Raw genomic sequence first — 19,629 nt, forward strand, 5'->3', positions numbered from 1 at the left:
TGAACTTGTTAACTGTGTCTTAAAAAAAAAAAACTGATCCAAGTTTGTTAGAATGTTTCTTCCCTGTCATTCTTGTTAAACTCAGGCGAAATGCCCAGAGAAAGATAATGGAATTCCAGTGGACAGCCAAGGTCAACGAAAGCCGCTGTGAACTAGTGGAGTTTTAAAAATGTAATGTGAATTTAATATGAGGGGAAAAAAAAGAAAGAAAGAAAAATGATGATAAATGAGTGATGATGTAAATGTATATATGTGTGTGTGTGTGTGTGTATATATATATATATATACATATATACATATATATATATATATTATTGGGGTTCTGTCTTTCACCTGGAACATAAATCCTTGCTTTGGACTTGTTTTGGGACAACTGGGTGAGAATGTTTTATGAGCTGAGAGAGAGTGTGTGACTTTATCTAATCAGAATTCCTGTTGACCTTGTGTGAATGAGATGTATGTGTTGAATTCAAAATGTATAAAGAGTTATAAACAATGTTAGTAGATTTTAAAATGTATGTTGGACATGTGAATTTAATGAAAAAAGATGACAATTGAGTGATGTGATTCTAAATAAGAGATGTAGAGTGATTTTGGTTAAATCATTCTGTGTGTAAATATCTGCTATTTCCTGAACTGAGAAAAAATCCTGGTTTCTGTGTGCTGTAAAAATTCCTTGTTTTGAAAGAACAATGCTTCAGTGTTTTTTGGAGAACATGGTGATACAACAGATAAGAGCTGGACATTTGCCCAGAAATTGAATCTAAAAAAAAAAAAAAAGAGCCTGAACAAGTGTACTTTTGAAAACTCAAGCCTCTGTGGGCTACTCCCCCCTTTTTCTGTTCTACAGACTGTTTAAACCCCTTACAGGTTATAGGGAAATGTTAAAAGTTCTTTTTTTTGCAGCACTTTGGAATACAAGTAATCTTGGTAAGTCAAGGAGAAGGAATGTGAATGAATGTTTTGGAAAGGAGATGGATGCTGAAGGGAGAGGACAAGGAGAGGAGTTATTAGTTGTGGAGACTTTGTATGGAAAACTGTCACAAGGTGGCAGTGCAAAAAAAATATATATTTATTTTTGGAAAAAAAAATTGATCCCATATTCCTGACACAGAAGGATTAAGAACTGACATTGATTTTTAAATTTTTGATTGACATTTTATTCAAAAAGGGAGCTAGTGCCCAAGTGATAAAAAGTTATCCTTTTGAGAACCAAAGGCATGATATAATTGGCTACATCTCATGTTGCTTCATAATAATTTTGTGAGATTTGGATTCTGGACTTTGTGATTTTGGCCCAGCTCTTTCTAAAGGTTACGGAAAGGGAGGACTAGGACTTTTGTAAACGGGACATTAGATCATGCAAATAGGGGCATTTTTTCCATCGCCCCCAGCCTGGATTTTGCCAGATTTGAGAAGCGGCAGGAGGCTTTTCAACGTGTGTTACTGACAAATTTTGATCTGTTAAAGCTGAAGAATAAGAATATAGCAACGAGTCGGTGTAAAAGGGGAGTTGAGTAAGTTTAACACTGCAGCAGGACTGGAGTGGAAGATTGCATTGCAGCAAGTGGATAGGCGATTGTTAAATCATTTGCGGAAAAGAAAAGAAAAAGATGCGGAGAAGAAAGATTTTGTTGGATTTCAAGACAGATGAGTGTGTTGTCGAAGGCACAACCTCTGAGGAGGCCTGCCGTGGATGTGAGCGAAACGACTAGAGAGAGTGCTTCAAGAGCCATACAGCCTGGAAGGATGAGTATTTCCCTCCCCTTCTTTTCCCTCTCATTGTTTTTTGCTACAGGTCCTGAACTCCTGTATGGGATAAACCCAGAAGTCTATGAGACATGTTTATTGAGAGGCCTGGGAGGGCCTATAGGTGTTGCTGAGTGCTAAGGCTGTGATGGAGTGTGGCATCAGGCTGGAGGCTGTAAGGGCTGACCAACTCAACAACATACAATTTTCTATTTTGACCCAACTCTCCTGGTTAGGACCTTTTGTAACGGGACATTGCAAATAATTCGGATTTTTGCCGGACTTGAGAGACAATGAGGGACTTCTTCATATGCCATCTAACAACCTTGCTTTTTAAGCCAAAAGGAGGATATAGCACGGAGACAATGTGACAAAGAATAAAATAAGTTAACCATTACAGCAGGACCAGAGTAAAAAGGATTATTGCAGATCGCGAAAGAAGGCCCATGGAGGAATCATTTCTCAAGAGGCCATGGAGGGGTTGTTTGGGAGCTGAATAGTGGCCTACCTGCCCCACCCGTGGAGAGACAAGGGATTTCAACAAGATTGGCTGAGACAAAAGTGATGCTGAACAGGATGATCGACAGATGGGTAATCCGTTCCCCCCCCTTCTCTCTCACTATCTTCCTGCTTTCTTTTTCAGCTTTTTGGACTCCTGTTCCTAAATTGGAGATCCATAAGGCATTGTTACTGAGAGGCCTGTTTTCCTAAATTGGAGATCCATAAGGCATTGTTACTGAGAGACCTGTTTTCCAAAATGGAGATCCATAAGGCATTATTACTGGAAGGCCTGTTTTGGAATCCCAAACCCGCAGGGATTGAGTCTACCCCACACCACACGCTGGGTATACTGGGTATGACAGCTAAAGCCCTGTGAGAGATGGAGATTTTCTTTACAGACTTTTCTTTACACAGAGACTATTCTTAGAGACTAGAGACTTGATTGGACGAAAAGAGACTTTCTTCAAATTAACTGAACATTATTCCTTTGATCAAGGAAGAGGAAACACACCCCCAGTTTGACTTTATGCCAAAGACTGAAAAGACCTGAAAGTTGGACATGTATGTGAATGGCCACCTCTGGCCATAGCAACAAATCCATCATCGGAAGAAGCCAAATGACTGGGCTAGATCAGAATTCTACTGTGGACTATATCCTTTCTAAAACCTGATTACTATTTTTAATCCTCATGTGTTGTTTACCTCTGGTGATGAAGCTATGTACAAATGCTATTCTGCGCTCATTTTCCACTGAAAAGATAGCTCGGCTGCAAGCTAGAAGGGATTGGAGGGACCCATAAGTCTGCTCATTTGGTTTGCTTCAGCTTTTGTATACACGCTTCGCAAAAAAAAATAAAAATGGGGGAATAAGGCAGGAATGAAGGGGTAGGAGGAAATGGCCATATAAGGAGGTACGAGCAGGCCAGGAACACAGCCGATGGGTTATCACATGATTTCCCCGAAATCATGTGTTTTGAGAGAAACGAAAGTAATGAAATGTAATACTGCACCACAAATATGCACCAATGGTTTGATATGTGGGCGGTCGTAAACCGAACCCATTGAATTGTATAAATAGACACTTGACCCTGTCGGCGGGGTTCTCCCTTTTCAGCATCTAGTTGTGCGTGGGATGAACCTCTGCAGCTGCATGAACTTTAGTAAACTGCTTTCTTTGGAAAAAACTCCAGTTGTCTGTCTCCTACTTCCACTGCGTCCGCACAGACACACAAGAAGCCGAGAAGAGGGGAAGTCTGGCTTCCGCTACAATATAATCCACTTCAGTGTGCATTTTATACAGCTGTGAAGAAGGGGCCTCATATAATCCAGTTCTAAGCAGATAATATAAGATTATCAATATACAGCAGAGTCTCACTTATCCAGCATAAACAGGCCGGCAGGATAAGTGAATATGTTGGATAATAAGAAGGGATTCAGGAAAAGCCGATTAAACATCAAATTAGGCAATGATTATACAAATTAAGCACCAAAACATCATATTATACAACAAATTTGACAGAAAAAGTAGTTCCATGCTCAGTAATGCTATGTAGTAATTACAGTAGAGTCTCACTTATCCAACACTCACTTATCCAATGTTCTGGATTATCCAACGCATTTTTGTAGTCAATGTTTTCAATATATCGTGATATTTTGGTGCTAAATTCATAAATACAGTAATTACTACATAGCATTACTGCGTATTGAACTACTTTTTCCGTCAAATTTGTTGTCTAACATGATGTTTTGGTGCTTCATTTGTAAAATCATAACCTATTTTGATGCTTAATAGGCCTTTCCTTAATGCCTCCTTATTATCCAACATATTCGCTTATCCAACATTCTGCCAGCCCGTTTATGTTGGATAAGTGAGACTCTGCTGTACTGTATTTACAAATTTACCACTAAAATATCACAATGAATTTAAAACACTGACTACAAAAACATTGATTATGAAAAGGCAGACTGCGTTGGATAATCCAGAACATTGTATAAGCGAATGTTGGATAAGTGAGATTCTACTTTAATATGAAATAATTACTGGAATAGAATAATGCAGAACAATATAATCTCTAAAACCAGGACAGTACATAAAGACCAACAGTCTGAAAGCAGGGAAATTGGAAATTCCACAAAGGAAACAATCAGGGCCAGCTAATACCTCTCAAGAAAGGATTCTTCCAGAAAGGAAGCTGAGAAGGGAGTGAAGCACTGTGTATTACCAAAGTCATTATTATTTCTATCATCATCATCATCATCATCATTATTATTATTATTATTATTATTATTATGTTGCGGTCAACCATGAAAATGAATACAATCTGGCTCCAAGTATTCAAAAACACTAAAATTAGAACACTAAAAAATTAATGTGGTATAATAAAACAGAACAATACAATCTCTAAAATCAGAACACTAAATAAAGAACAACACTCTGAAAACAGGGGAATTCCACACAGGAAACAATCAGGGCCAGCTAACACCTCCCAACAAAGTATTCCCATCATCAAAGTCTGGCAAATCCTCTGTTTTCTCAGGGCCACAGACTGTAGGAGCACATAAAATATCGCAAACAACACCACTCTGAAAACAAGGGAATTCCAGACAGGACACAATCAGGGCCAGCTAACACCTCCCAACAAAAAATTCACTCAGGGAGGAAACAGCCAGGCTTTAAAGCTGCAAGGCCATAACATCCTATCATTTTTCCTAATTGCAGCATTCATACTTGTTTCCAACAGACAAAAATAAACAATCAGAAATATTGTATATTCACAACCTTTAGGAAATAATATCCCCTGATGGCGCAGCGTGTTAAAACGCTAACCTGTTGAACTTCTGGACCGAAAGGTTTGAATTGGGGGAGAGAGCCCCCACTGTTAGCCCCAGCTTCTGCCAACCCAGAAGTTCAAAAACATACAAATGTGAGTGCATTAATAGGTACTGCTCCGGTGGGAAAGTAACGCCGCTCCATGCAGTCATCCCACATGACCTTGGAGGAGTCTACGGACAACGCTGGCTCTTCGGCTTAAAAATGGAGATGAGCACCAACCCCCAGAGTCAGGGGAAAATGTTTACCCTTTACCTTAACTACCACCAATTCCTCAATACTTTATTTCCCATACCACCATACTTTGCCACAGCAATGCGTGGCCGGGCACAGTTAGTATTATATATTACATGTAATATTACTAATAATATTGCCGCATATCTGTGGAATAATGCCCAGGGTGGGAGGAAGAACTCTTGTCTGTTGGAGGCAAGTGTGAATGTTGACATTTCCCACATTGATTAACATTGAATGGCCTTGCAGTTTCAAACTTTGGCTGCTTCCTTCCTGGGGGAATCCTTTGTTGGGAGAGGTGTTAGCTGGCTCTGATTGTTTTCTGTCTGACTTCAACCAGAGAAGTCAGCCATAGCAGATCACTTGATGAACCAATCTGGACACAATATATTATCTGAAAACACAGAAATGCTGGACCACTCTCACAACCATTATGTCAGACGACACAGAGAAGCCATTGAAATCCACAAGCATGTGGACAATTTCAACAGAAAGGAGGAAACGATGAAAATGAACAAAACCTGTCTACCAGCATTAAAAAAACCTCTAAAACCAGGACAGTAAATAAAGAACAACACGCAGAAAACAGGGGAATTCCAGACAGGAAACAATAACAAATATCAACCTTCCTATACTCTATATTTGGCAAATGTTATTCTACAAAGAGGAAATCTAGTCTGATTCTCCCCCAGCTCTTCTGATTCTGAAATAGCCTGTAGTATCCACTTGCCAAGAATATTAATTGGAGAACAGGCGAGTAGCTATTAAAAAATCAACTCCTGAGGATGGATTAACAGAGTCCTCTTGCTCTTGAGAGATTTCCTATGGAGATACAGGAGACAAAATAAATAGGAATTAGTGCAGCAGAAAGGAGGAGGCTGGTGGCACCTGACCTTTCCCTCTAATCTGTTTGGAGTGGAGCACCTATTGAAATGTGTTTGTCCCCAAACACAGGCATTTGAAGATGTCTCTTCTGCAGAAGATGTCCACAGATCCCTAACTGTTTGTTTCCTTTTAATTCAAGCTTTGGAATTGCCTTTACTGTTGCTTGCTCGTTGTGTTGGAGACTGATCCAACTTTTGTTCTTTGTAGGCTTCGCTGTGACGTTGCTTTCCATCTCCTCCTGCGGTTTCCCTTGAGAAAGGACTATATGCTGGTGACCAATTCTACTTTGGGGCAAGGCTGGAAGACAAATGAAAGGGTAGGTGCTGCTGCCAACGGAAATTGGGTTGCATTTTTTGTGTGTCTTACTCTGTAAGAGTATATGCAGAGCTCAGAAATATTTGATGTTCAGACTATGGGTGCATAATACATATACAATGTGGAAGTAATGCAGTTTGATACCACTTTATCTTCCGTGGCTTAACGCTATACCTTCCTGTGATTTGTAGTTTGGTGACGCGGCAGCACTCTTTGGCAGAAAAGGCTCAAGACCTTGCAAAATTACAACTCCCAGGATCCCATGACAATTTTTTTAAATGTCAGGAGTGACTTGAGAAACTGCAAGTCGCTTCTGGTGTAAGAGAATTGGCTATTTGCAAGGACGTTGCCCAGGGGATACCCTGATATTTGATGATGATGATGATGATGATGATGATACAGTAGAGTCTCACTTATCCAACATAAACGGGCCGGCAGAACGTTGGATAAGTGAATATGTTGGATAATAAGGAGGGATTAAGGAAAAGTCTATTAAACATCAAATTAAGTTACGATTTTACAAATTAAACACAAAAACATCATGTTATACAACAAATTTGACAGAAAAAGTAGTTCAATATACAGTAATGCTATGTAGTAATTACTGTATTTACGGAGTTAGCACCAAAATATCACAATGTTTTGAAAACATTGACTACAAAAATGGGTTGGATAATCCAGAACGTTGGATAAGTGAGACTCTACTGTATTATTATTATTATTATTATTATTATTATTATTATTATTATTATTATTATTATTATGACACAGCAAACAAGATAGATATGCTGGATTTCGGATCACAAAATCACAAGTCGAACACTTCCCAAGCATTTAGGACTGTGTGATATATTTTTGGATGATGCACGCAGATCCCAGCAGGGTGGCCTTTTGCAGTTGGCAGATCATAATTTTGTCAATGTCTATTGTTTCCAAATGCCAGCTGAGATCTTTTGGCATGGCAAAAATTATTATTATTATTATTATTATTATTATTATTATTATTTGATTATGATAACAATCATTTTATTTTTATATCCCGCCACCATCTCCCCAAGGGGACTTAGGGCAGCTCACATGGGGCGAAGCCCAACAACATAATTAAAATGAAAATTACAAAAAAATGCAATTCACAGTGTAAAACAGAATTAAAATCATCATCATCATCATCATCATAATCATCATAATCATCATCATCATCATCATCATTTAATTACTTATTAATCGCCCTCCATCCACGACGCTCTAGGCAATTTACAAGATAAAATTGTAAAGGATAAAAATACATACATACAAATATTAATAAAATTAACATAGATTAAAAGGTCTAGTAAAGAGCCAGGTCTGGAGTGCTAGGGTAAAAGGCCCTAACTCACGCATTTATTAAACAACAATAAATAATGACATCAACCAGTATGTTTTTACTATCCTTTTGGGAGGTAAAACTGTTGCACGGGAAGCTGGAGCTGACAGTGGGAGCTCATCCATGCTCTCCTCAGATTCGAACCAGCAAACTTCAGGTTAGCAACCCAATCTGCAAGTCAGCAGTCCTGCTGGCACAAGGGTTTAATCCACTGCACCACCTGGGGCTCCTTATGACAATAAAAGGAGTGTCAAACTATCTGAATATCTCCCAGGCAGCATTTTGTAGACCAAAAAAAGAAATTGGAGTTCAAAACAAATAACCTTTCCATGATATAATCTTTGAGAACCATTAAGTATATGAAGTAATGCTAAGCACCACAATGGAGATGAGGAAGAGAAGCCGCAGGGAAATCATAATTCCACTCATTTATTCTTTATTTTTTTCATATACTTAATATTCAAAATAGATCCCCAAAGGTGCCAGGAGAAAATTCACTCCAGGAAATAGATGCAATATGTATTCAGAAGAGTTTTTTAAAAAGAAGATCCCATAAGTAATGAAGCCACTGCAGTGATAAGGCTAGATTAGAGTTCAAAGCTGTGTGTTGTCGAAATATTTCATGGTCAGAATCACTGGGCTGCTGTGAGTTTGTTCCAGAAGCATTCTCTCCTGACGTTTCGCCCACATCTATGGCAGGCATCCTCAGAGGTTGTGGGGTCTGTTGGAAACTAGGAAAGTGGGGTTTATATATCCGTGGAATGTCCAGAGTGGGAGAAAGAACTGTTGTCTGTTGGAGGCAGGTGTGAATGTTGCGATTGGCCGCCTTGATAAGCATTGAATAGCCTTGCAGCTTCAAAGCCTGGCTGCTTCCTGCCTGGAGGACTCCTTTGTTGGGAGGTGTTAACTGGCCCTTATTGTTTCATGTCTGGTATTCCCCTGTTTTCTGAGTATTGTTCTTTATTTACTGTCCTGATTTTAGAGTTTTTTTAAAAAAACAATCTCTATATCTTCCAAATTCCCTAATACAAGCATGCTCTTTGTTTACACTGGAGACAGTTGTTCATGCTTAACCATGATGCTAACAAAGACTCCAAAACCCATTTTCCTGGTGACAGCTATCCAATTCTTCAGAAAGGATTCCTATTGGGGAGGATATAAGCCTTATTTTGCCTCTTCCTTGTAGCTGCACCCATAGTGTCCATTAATGCCCCCATGAGCGGAAAGAATGGAACATTATTATATACATACAATATTGATAATAATATTATAATGTAATACCATATAATACTAATAATAATAATACAATATAATAATATTAATTATATATATATTGTATGTAATATTACTAATAATATTACAGTATAGTGGTATAGTTCAATATAGTAATATATAATGCTAATATTGTGCTATGCTAATAATATAATATATTTTATGTACATATAATTTATAAGCCGCTCTGAGTCCCCTTCGGGGTGAGAAGGGCGGGATATAAATGTAGTAAATAAATCAATACATATTTCCAATCCTGTACCAAACTATAAGAAATAACAGCCACTTAAAAACCCAAAGTGTAAATTGTTTGCTTTTCCATACATCAACATTTCAGTTCTTTGCCAATACAAACTATTTTTTCCTTCTAAGCGTGAATGCTGACAGACTCAAAGAAGCTGATAGTAAAGGTAAAGGTTTTTCCTTGACATTAGGTCTAGTCGTGTCCGACTCTGGGGGTTGGTGCTCATCTCCATTTCTAAGCCGAAGAGCCGGCGTTGTCTGCAGACACCTTCTAGGTCATGTGGCCAGCATGACTGCATGGAGCACTGTTACCTTCACACAGAAGCGATACCTATTGGGCTGGGCTGTGGCGCAGGCTGTTGAGCAACCAGCTGCAACAAATCACTCTGACTAAGAGGTCATGAGTTCGAGGCCAGCTCGGAGCCCCGTGTTTGTCTTGCCTTTGCTCTATGTTAAGGCATTGAATGTTTGCCTTATATGTGTAATGTGATCCGCCCTGAGTCCCCTTCGGGGTGAGAAGGGTGGAATATAAATACTGTAAATAAATAAATAAATATTGATCCACTCACATGTGCATGTTTTCAAACTGCAAAAGCTGGGGCTAATAGCGGGAGCTCACCCTGCTCCCCGGATTCGAACCACCAACCTTTTAGTCAGCAAGTTCAGTAGCTCAGCTGTTTAACCTGCTGCGCCACCAGGGGCTCCCAAGGAAGCTGATAAATAACCGCATCATCTTCAGTAACCGCATTTTAACCCAAGGCAGTATCAAGGTGTCCTTTTGAATAGCTGCTCTGGATTTAGAGCTGCTAATGGAAGGTGGCAGATTGAGCCTGGTTTGTTCCAGACCGGCTGCCAAATTTCCTGACGGGACCCTTGCTGTCCTGAAAGCCTGCCCTTTTCCTCCTTTTCTTCCTTTCAGTCTCTGAGGCCTTTTGCTGCTCTCTGGGTGCCGTCCCCTTTGCGAAGAGCAGGCTGAGTCTGGTGGTGGAAAACAACATTGGCTTGGCTCAAGTTACTCCATCTAAATGTCGTTCTTGATCCCCTTTGTCCTTCCGTCAATATGTTCAGCCTGGATTATCCTTCTGTGTGTGTTGCCAAGTCACTGAGAGCCTGCGTCAAGACCCAGGGAATCCCCCACTCAAATTTTGTGTCTGCACAAAACAGACAACAGAATTGAAAAGGTTATTTTGGGGACTCTTCTTCTATTGTTGGTTGGGAGATTCTGAGACTTATGATTCTAAAAGTAAGCCTTGCATATAGCTTTAGTTGGTCATTCTAAGAAACTAACTTACTAAGATGGATCAGACTTGTTGCGGATTGTAGATGATGGTAAACGGAAGCTCTTACGTGTGCCCGTGAGCCCAGAGTCACCCGGCAGGGCAATGATACACCACTCAGTTTTGCAGAACAAATAATAAGGAACTTTACTAACTTCAAGACATCAACAGAACAGTGTTATTTACAATAGTCCCTCTGATTGCTTACAGAAATCAGCAGTCATAAGCAGTCTTTCTTCTCTATATATAAAAGGGTAATGAAATTTTGGCCTAGGACAAAGTAACAAAACTACACATCCCAGAAACACTAAACTTGGCAGCACAACCCCTCATCCATGCCTCTACGTTCATACAACAAAAAGAAAAGAAAAATAAAGTCCTAATTAGAGGGAGAGGAATAATTGTTTTTATCCAATTGCTGCCAGTTAGAAGGCTAAGCTCCACCCACTTGGTCTGCTGTCAGTTAGTAGGCTAAGCTCCACCCACTTGGTCTACTAGCAACCCACTCAGCCCAGGGCCACTTCAATCAGGCCTCTTCCACATTGCCTATAAAATAAGATTATCTGATTTCAACTGGATTATATGGCAGTGTAGACTCCAGATGAGCACCAACCCCCAGAGTCAGACATAACTGGACTTAATGTCAGGGGAAACCTTTACCTTTACCTTAATTACTACCAATTCCTCAATACTTTATTTCTCATACCACCAGACTTCGCCACAGCAACGCGTGGCCGGTCACAGCTAGTAGTACATAAATCTGCTTCAGTGAAGATCAGCAGCAAACAAGACCTCAGAAATAGTCAGGCCTCTCTGAGTACATAGCCATCTTCTTTCCAGCCAGTACTCAGAAGACTCACACACACACTTCGAGAAACCTGTTCAAACCGGTTCTCCAGCAGCAGGACAGCAACAGTTGCAAACAATTCCCCAAGTCCTTGCAAACTCAGCCAATCGACTTAATGTGTTTGATTTTCCAGTTAACACACACATAGTATCTTTGCAAATCATGACAGTAGGTACTGGGATGTATAGTTCAGCTGTGATCTAAGAGCACTCTGAACTCTACCAATGATGGACCTGGAACTAACTCGGCACACAGAATTCCCAACAAAAAATACTGGAGTCTTTGGAGGAATTTAGAGGAGTTGTAGTTCACCTACATTCAGAGAGCACTATAAACCCAAATAATGATGGATCTGGACCAAGGATGGAATTGGACCAAACTTATCATACAGAGCCCACATGATCAGCAAAAAAAAAAACCAAAACAAAACCTAGAGGTCTTTGGGGAAAATTCACCTTGATTTGGGGGAGTTGTAGTTCATCTACATCCAGAGAGCACTGTGAACCCAAACACAGATGGATCTTGACCAAACTTGGCACACATACCTGATATGCTGAATTGTTATTACTGGAGGGGTTTGGGGGGAACTGACCTTCCTTTCTGGGAGTTGTAGTTCACCCACAACCAGGGAAACTGTGACTTCCACCGATGATGGACCTGGACCAAACTTGGCACACAAAACCCCCATGACTAACTCAACCTACTGGAGGTGTTTGTGGGGACTGACTCACTATAGTGGGAGTTGTAGTTTACCGTACAGCCAGAGAACACACTGAACCCCACCAATGATGCACCCAGAGTTGCCCAATATAACAAACTTTAAGTACTGATAGAGTTTTTTGGGGTTAACCTAGCACGATGTGAGTTGTAGTTCATCCACAAAAATATGCATTTTGTACAATTCAAACATTGACTTTTTTCAAATAACCCAGGCAACACCAGGTACCCATAGACGAGAGTTGAATGAAAAGTAATGCCTCCACCTTCGTAACTCCTCAACAGATGGCAGTCCTGTTGTGCGGCAGGTACTGGCTCGTTCAGTAGACTCTCCTCCACAGTTCCATTTGGCGGGAAGCCTTAGTATTGAACGGTTGTGTTGTTAAAGTGCGAAGTTTGGAACCCTGCGCAGATGCTCGGTCAATGTGACTCAAGCAACATGCAGTCATTGAATTATTGACACCCCAAAGGAGATTTATCAGATAATGCAATCTATTTATGGTGACTGTGTTGATGTGAATACTGTGCGTCGTTGGGCGAGTAAGTTTAAAGATGTTGAGGTGGGAACATCTGACTTGTGTGACAAACAAAGAGTTAGACGTCCTGTGACAGCAACCACTGAGTTGCACAAGCAAAAGGTTGACAGATTGATTCAGGATGATCATCGTATCACTTAGAGAGAAATTTCAAGCATAATTGACATTTCATAGGAACGTGTGGGTCACATTGTTGCTTTGCTTGGCTATTGAAAGATTTGTGCACGGTGGGTACTGTGAGATGCCGGTTGCGGAAACAGAGTGTTGACTTCTTAAGTGACGGCTTAAGAAAACTTGTTCATCGTTGGCAGAAATGTATCTAATTGTCTGGTGATTATGTGGAAAAGTGAATAGTGGCAGTTAAAGAGCACATTCTAAGGATTATTTCTGCATTTGATTTATTAAAATATTCCCATCCAAACCGAAGTAACGAATGTGGAGGCATTACTTTTCATTCAACCCTCGTATATAGATTAGACTTGGATGAGACTTTATTTAGTCCACTTTCCATCCAGTTGCCAGGCAAGTGGTTCTGTTGCCCAGAAGGCAGCATTCCTATGGCCACTCTGTTGTGTGCCCTGATTACAAAAAGAGATTCATTTGGGGTAGGAGCCTTTTTAAGGGATTCCAGACACTTTGGCATCCTGTGCTGAGCCCCAAAGGCTGCTTCAGGAAGTGAGCTGTAGGAACAGAGATAAAAGCCAGGGCCTGGAGATAAGCAAGTGGCTGAAATGCCTGGTCTAGTGGCAGATAAGGAAGGATGCCTACCCTGCCCAGCTCCTGCAAAGGTTAGATGTTTAATTCCATCCAGCGCTGGAGGCAGCCCCAACAAGGGCTTTTTTGCCCAACAAGGCCAAGGAGGAAGGTGCAATGGGAACGCTCTATCAAGGATCTGCATTGCATACACCGCTTCCTTTGAGCGTGGGAGGGTCTTGCCTCTCTGATTACGTAAAGACGTTTACGGTAAGGTAACAACATCTTTCTTTAGGTTTATAATACTGCTTTCATATACAGACAGTGCCCAAGTTATGAACAAGAGAGATGCTGTAGGTTTGTTCTTAAGTTATATGTAAGCATGTAAGTACAGCTACAATAGTGTCACTCCAGCCACAAGCTTTGGATAGCATAGGGAAGTGCTAACTCTCCTGTGGTATTTGCTTTGTTATCTGTGCCTCTGTTCAGAAGATTTCACCTCACTTTCTGTCCCTGTGAGAATTGGATTTTGAAAAATGTGGTTTGATGTGGAGACAGGATTGCGGATAAAGCTTCAGTGGAGACATCTTTTCCCCATGATAATAACACTTCCAGGAATTGATTTATCTTCCAAGGGACAGATTCCACTCAATTCCTGTTGTCTCACCCCATTCTTTACTATGGTAAAAGGTAAAGGTTTCCCCTGACATTAAGTCCAGTCATGTCTGACTCTGGGGGTTGGTGCTCATCTCCATTTCTAAGCCGAAGAGCCGGCGTTGTCCGTAGACACCTCCAAGGTCATGTGGCCAGCATGACTGCATGGAGTGCCGTTACCTTCCCGCCGGAGCGGTACTTATTGATCTATTCACATTGGCATGTTTTCGAACTGCTAGGTTGGCAGAAGCTGGAGCAACAGCAGGCGCTCACTCCGCTCCCGGGATTTGAACCTGGGACCTTTTGGTCCGCAAGTTCAGCAGCTCAGCGCTTTAACACACTTCGCCACCGGGGCTCCTTTACTATGAGTTGTTTGCAAATTGGGTGTTTTTAACTCAAGGGACTGCTTGTAATAACATTGACTACATTCTGTTTGCTATGTTGTCCACCCAATGTGCACTTCTTTTAAAAAAAACAAAAGACCTAGAGCTAACCAGCAGAGAACTTACTGCAATTCTTTCAAAATCATTTTCATTTCGTTGAATATGAGTACTGTTTTTGCTTCCCCTTCACCCAGATTTCCTTATAGGTGTTTCATTTTAGAAGGGAAAACGAACTTGTTAATACAGTAGAGTCTCACTTATCCAAGCTAAACGGGCCGGCAGAAGCTTGGATAAGCGAATATCTTGGATAATAAGGAGGGATTAAGGAAAAGCCTATTAAACATCAAATTAGTTTATGATTTTACAAATTAAGCACCAAAGCATCATGTTATACAACAAATTTGACAGAAAAAGTAGTTCAATATGCAGTAATGTTATGTTGTAATTACTGTATTTACGAATTTAGCACCAAAATATCACGATATATTGAAAACATTGACTACAAAAATGGCTTGGATAATCCAGAAGCTTGGATAAGCGAGGCTTGGATAAGTGAGACTCTACTGTATTGTTGGAACCCAAGGAAAACCTAAGCAAACTGTCTAACTTTGTTTGTCTGGGTTGCTGTGAGTTTTTCGGGCTGTCTGGCCGTGTTCCAGAAGCATTTTGGAACATGTTTTACCCACATCTATGGCAGGCATCCTCAGAGGTTGTGAGGTCTGTTAGAAACTAGGCAAATAAGGTTTATATATTTGTGGAAAGTCCGGGGTGGGAGAAAGAACTCTTGTCTGTTGAAGGCAAGTATGAACGTTGCATTTGGACAGCTTGATTAGCCTTGAGAAGCCTTGCAGCTTCAAAGTCTGGCTGCTTCCTGTCTGGGGGAATTCTTTGTTGGGAGGTGTTAGCTGGCCCTGATTGTTTCATATCTGTTTGTCTGTTTGCTTATTGCTAAAATGGAACTTGGAAAAATTACTTTTGGGGGCTATGGTTCAAAGACTCTAACTAGAAAAGAGATTCCACCAAAATGCTAGGAAGGACTTATTAACTGTAATAATCCATACGGATTGTCTTAGATGGTGGTGGATTATCCTTTCTTTGAGGTCTTTAAACAGAGGTTAGATGGTCACCTCTTAGGAGTGATTTAGGTGTGGATTTTTGCATGTCAGGGAGATGGATGGATTGGTTTTTGTGGTTATTTTCAACTATAAGCCTTTATGATTCTGTGTAATCTCCAGAAGTAAGTTTTTTTTGGTAGTCTCCTCTTGCTTGCTGTGCTTTAGTCCTAAATACATAATCTCACTTAAGTAGTTGACTTAGAATCATATAATCATATAGATCAGGGGTTCTCAAACTTTTTAAGCCGAGGGCCAGTTCACAGTCTTTCAGACTGTTGGGCGGGCAGACTATAGTTTGAAAAATAATGTACAAATTCCTCTGCACACTGCACACATCTTATTGAAAGAACAATACAATATTTGAAATGAAGAACAATTTTAACCAATATAAACTTAGGCCAGAGTCCTAAAATCAAAACAAGCTAGAAACAGAATACTCAAGCTGAAAGATGATAGAGGACATCTGAGAGCTTCAGATAAGGAAATTAGGGAGATTATGGCTAGTTATTATGAAAAACTTTACAAAGGTAAAGACTGGGCCAGATGGATTTACATCAAATTTTTATAAAATATTCAAAGATGAAATTACTCCCAACCTATTTATATTCTTTAATGAAATATTGGGGAATCAATTTGTACCAAATTCTTGGAACTCTCTGAAATTCTCACAATCTTAAAGCCAAATAAGGATGAAACAGATCCTAACTCGTACAGACCAATATCACTTTGCAATGTGGACTACAAAATATTCACTAAAATATTAGCTAATAGACTGAAGGATATAATCCCAGAGATAATTCACGAAGATCAATACGGATTCATAAAAAACAGGAAATTAGCAGACCCTATAAGGAATATTCTGAACATTCTGAACCATGCCACAGAAAAAAATCTAAAGCATTCGATTCATTAGACCATAAATATTTGAACAGACTCTGTGAGGAAAGCAATATGGGGGGAAAGTATGTAAGGTAATAAAAGAACTTTATACTGAAAACAAAGCTACTATCTTAGTTAACGGGGAACAAACTAGACAAATAAACATTAACAGGGGAACTAAACAGGGATGTCCCCTTTCCCCAGCCCTATTCTCATTGGCCATTGAACCCTTAGCAAATTCAGTAAGGAACAACCCAGCTATTAAAGGTTATAAGGTGGGCAAGGAAGTCATCAAGATTAATCTATACGCTGACGATGTTATGATAATTTTAGGGGAGGTGGAGGAGTCACTACAATCAATAGTCAGAACAGTTAAGGATTTTGGTAAAACTTCAGGCCTCACAATTAATTTAGGGAAATCAGAGATTCTACATAAAAATCTAACATGGGAAGAACTTAAGAAGGTTCAAAACATCATGGGAATAAAACTGGGGAATAAGAAGATGAAATACCTGGGAGTAGATATACCAAAAAATATTAATAATATTATACCAATGAACTACAATCATTTATGGAAAAATATGAGCAAACAAATCATTTCATGGGGAAAGAAATTTCGAGATATCTCCTCAAGGCTAAAAATTTACAAGATGAAGATCTTGCCCAAGTTTTTATTCTTGTTCCAAACCCTCCCGGTGAATATCCCTATCAATTTGTTGAAGAAATGGGATAACTCTTTCAAAAAATGGGTAGTGGGAGGAAACAAAAACAGAATTGCTAACTTCTTATATTATAGTAAACAAGAATTGGGTGGATGGGGGGCTCCCTCATTGGGATTATACTATGAGGCAAGTCAACTAGTGAGATTACTAGAATTCGAATTGGAAGGGTCAAAAAAATGGGTACAAATAGAAAAGGAAGCAAATAATTGGCTAAAGGGAATGGCAATGGGAGAGAGAATAGACATTGTTAAGCAAGCAGGCCCTTGCTTAACAATGTTGTCAATCTGGAAAAAATGGCAAACTAAATTACAAATAAATAAAATTGACCCTTTCCCATTAGAAACATTGGAAAATAAGGACAAGACATTTAGGAATGTAATTAAGGCACTGAAGGAAAATGGTATTAAAAGGATTGGGGACCTCATGGACCCCAATGGAGAAATATTAAAGTGGGATAAAATAAAAGATAAATGCGGTCAAGGGAACTGGATAGCATGGTTAGGTTTGTCCAGTAAAGTCCAGGCCATGAAAAGAAGAGAAGCAGGTGAAACCCCCCTGGATAGAATAATTAAAAGGAAATTAGAAATAGATAAAGGAATGACCGGGCTATGGGACTTCCGGTGTGGCGAGCATGGCGGCTGGTGGGGCTCTCTGATCTCTCTCGGAGTGCCTGTCCTTTCCAGCGGTCCCGAAGAGCGATAGCTCCGACCTTACTGGTGGATCGAGGCCAGAAGGATTGCTGAGCCCACAGGTTGCCAAACCGACGGCTGAGTGGGTTTTCCTTTCCCCTCAAGGGAAGGGAGCCCCCCGGGCCCGGTACAGGCAGCCGCAGGGCAAGCAGATCGCGGAAAGGAGAACTGAGACTCCGGCTGGGGATCTCAGGATAACAGCCTGCCGGCGCCACATTTTTAAACAGACGAAAGGAAGAGCTATGCAGCTCAACGAAATGTAAGCCTAGCGAGAGATCTCAAGCATCGAGGCACCAATATACACCCCCCCCCCTCCAAAACCCGTTTGGGCTAAGAAAACTACGGAGAAAAGCAGCCCAGGGAACAGCGCTCCGGAAGGCAAGGAACGTTTATTTGTGAATTAATTTCGCAACTAATTAACTTTGCAACTAATCAAACTAGAAACTGATTCGCATAAAATATATAAAATTTAGCTAATGAACCTACGGAAAAAGCAAAATTAATTGTGTAAATTAATTGTGTAAATTAAATGGAATTAATAATATTCAACGTCATCCAGTAATATTTAATGCTTATCCTGGGGTGAATAGAAGGAGACGCCATTACATTCAAAAAAAAAATAATCAAAGAAAGAAACGGACTAACCTTGAAAGAGACATTGTTTTGACTACGGGGAAGCTTAGTGTAAATAAATCCGGCTACAAAAAACCCGCCCACGAGTTACAGGCGAATCAGAACCCAGACGCCGAGGAAGGGTAGAGAGGGAGAGACGTGACGTGCAGGAAGAACAGAAAGGAGGGGGAACTCCCCAAGAGAGAAAGGGGAAGCCGCAAGGGAGAACATAAAGGGAGACGGACAGCAGAAAAGAAGAAGGGCGGAAGAGACGTGACGGAGACTATAGGTGACGGAACCCATCCTCAAAAGGGCGGAAGCGACGCACGGAGAGACGGCGGGAAAGAGGAGAATTACAGACAGAGAGGAACCGTGTCAGCAGAAAGGGTTCCATCCTGGAACGTAAGACAAAGGGGCAAGCTTCAGAAGGACTATAGAGCGGGTACAGTGAACGGAAACGCTGAAAAAGAAGACTGGGGGAAGGAGAGGTTCATGGATGGTGTAATCTGGGTCCAGAGCCATAGACGATAAGGAAATTGATTCGAATATATTTTGCCAATAAGACTTATGTAACAAAAGGCAATATAATCACACATAAAGATTAATTAAGAAGAAAAAGAAAGAAATATATATATGTACACATATCCTTCTCCTTATTCTATTTTATTTTATTTTATTTTATTTTTGTTTTGTTTGTTTGCTTGTTTTTCTTTTCTGGGCTAACTTTTGTAAATAGCTAAACACAAAGGAACTATATATTATAGTTATAAGTTATTATAAGGGGATATACAGGATATACAGGAACTATATTTAAATAGATTTCAATACTAAAGATCAACTATCGGCGACTACAATTTATTAGCAACAACAATATTACTGTAAATAATAATATCAATATCTCTCTTTCTTTTTTCTTTCTCTCTTTTTTTTTTTCTCTCTTTTTTATATAGATATCTATATCTTTGACCTTTTTCTGAGCAGCAGCCAATAATAACAACACTGTAAATAATAACATCAATTTTTTTTTTGTACAGACATTTATGTTTTTGACCTTTTTCCGAGTAGCAGCCAACCAAAAGATGGCCGCATATAAGAACAAGCAGGAGGAAAAAA

General features: G+C 40.0%; 2 protein-coding genes across 5 annotated transcripts in view; one reads left to right on the forward strand and one right to left on the reverse strand.

Moving 5' to 3' along the window:
• Nucleotides 1-19,629, reverse strand: part of orc6 (origin recognition complex subunit 6) — an 83,560-nt gene that overhangs the window by 9,967 nt on the left and 53,964 nt on the right. The gene's annotated exons all lie outside the window — the stretch shown is intronic.
• mylk3 (myosin light chain kinase 3) overlaps nucleotides 6,227-19,629 on the forward strand; it is a 57,014-nt gene continuing 43,611 nt past the window's right edge. The window contains exons 1-2 of one of the 2 annotated variants that reach the window (XM_062961734.1): nucleotides 6,227-6,316; nucleotides 6,407-6,515. In XM_062961734.1, coding sequence (XP_062817804.1) covers nucleotides 6,465-6,515 — 51 coding nt within the window. In that variant the 5' untranslated portion in view covers nucleotides 6,227-6,316; nucleotides 6,407-6,464. Of the gene's footprint in view, nucleotides 6,317-6,406; nucleotides 6,516-13,532; nucleotides 13,733-19,629 lie in introns of those variants that run through there. The other variant, XM_062961733.1, reaches the window with a different exon arrangement.

This window comes from Anolis carolinensis, unplaced genomic scaffold (genome assembly GCF_035594765.1).
Source record: "Anolis carolinensis isolate JA03-04 unplaced genomic scaffold, rAnoCar3.1.pri scaffold_9, whole genome shotgun sequence".
Classification (NCBI taxonomy): domain Eukaryota; kingdom Metazoa; phylum Chordata; class Lepidosauria; order Squamata; family Dactyloidae; genus Anolis; species Anolis carolinensis.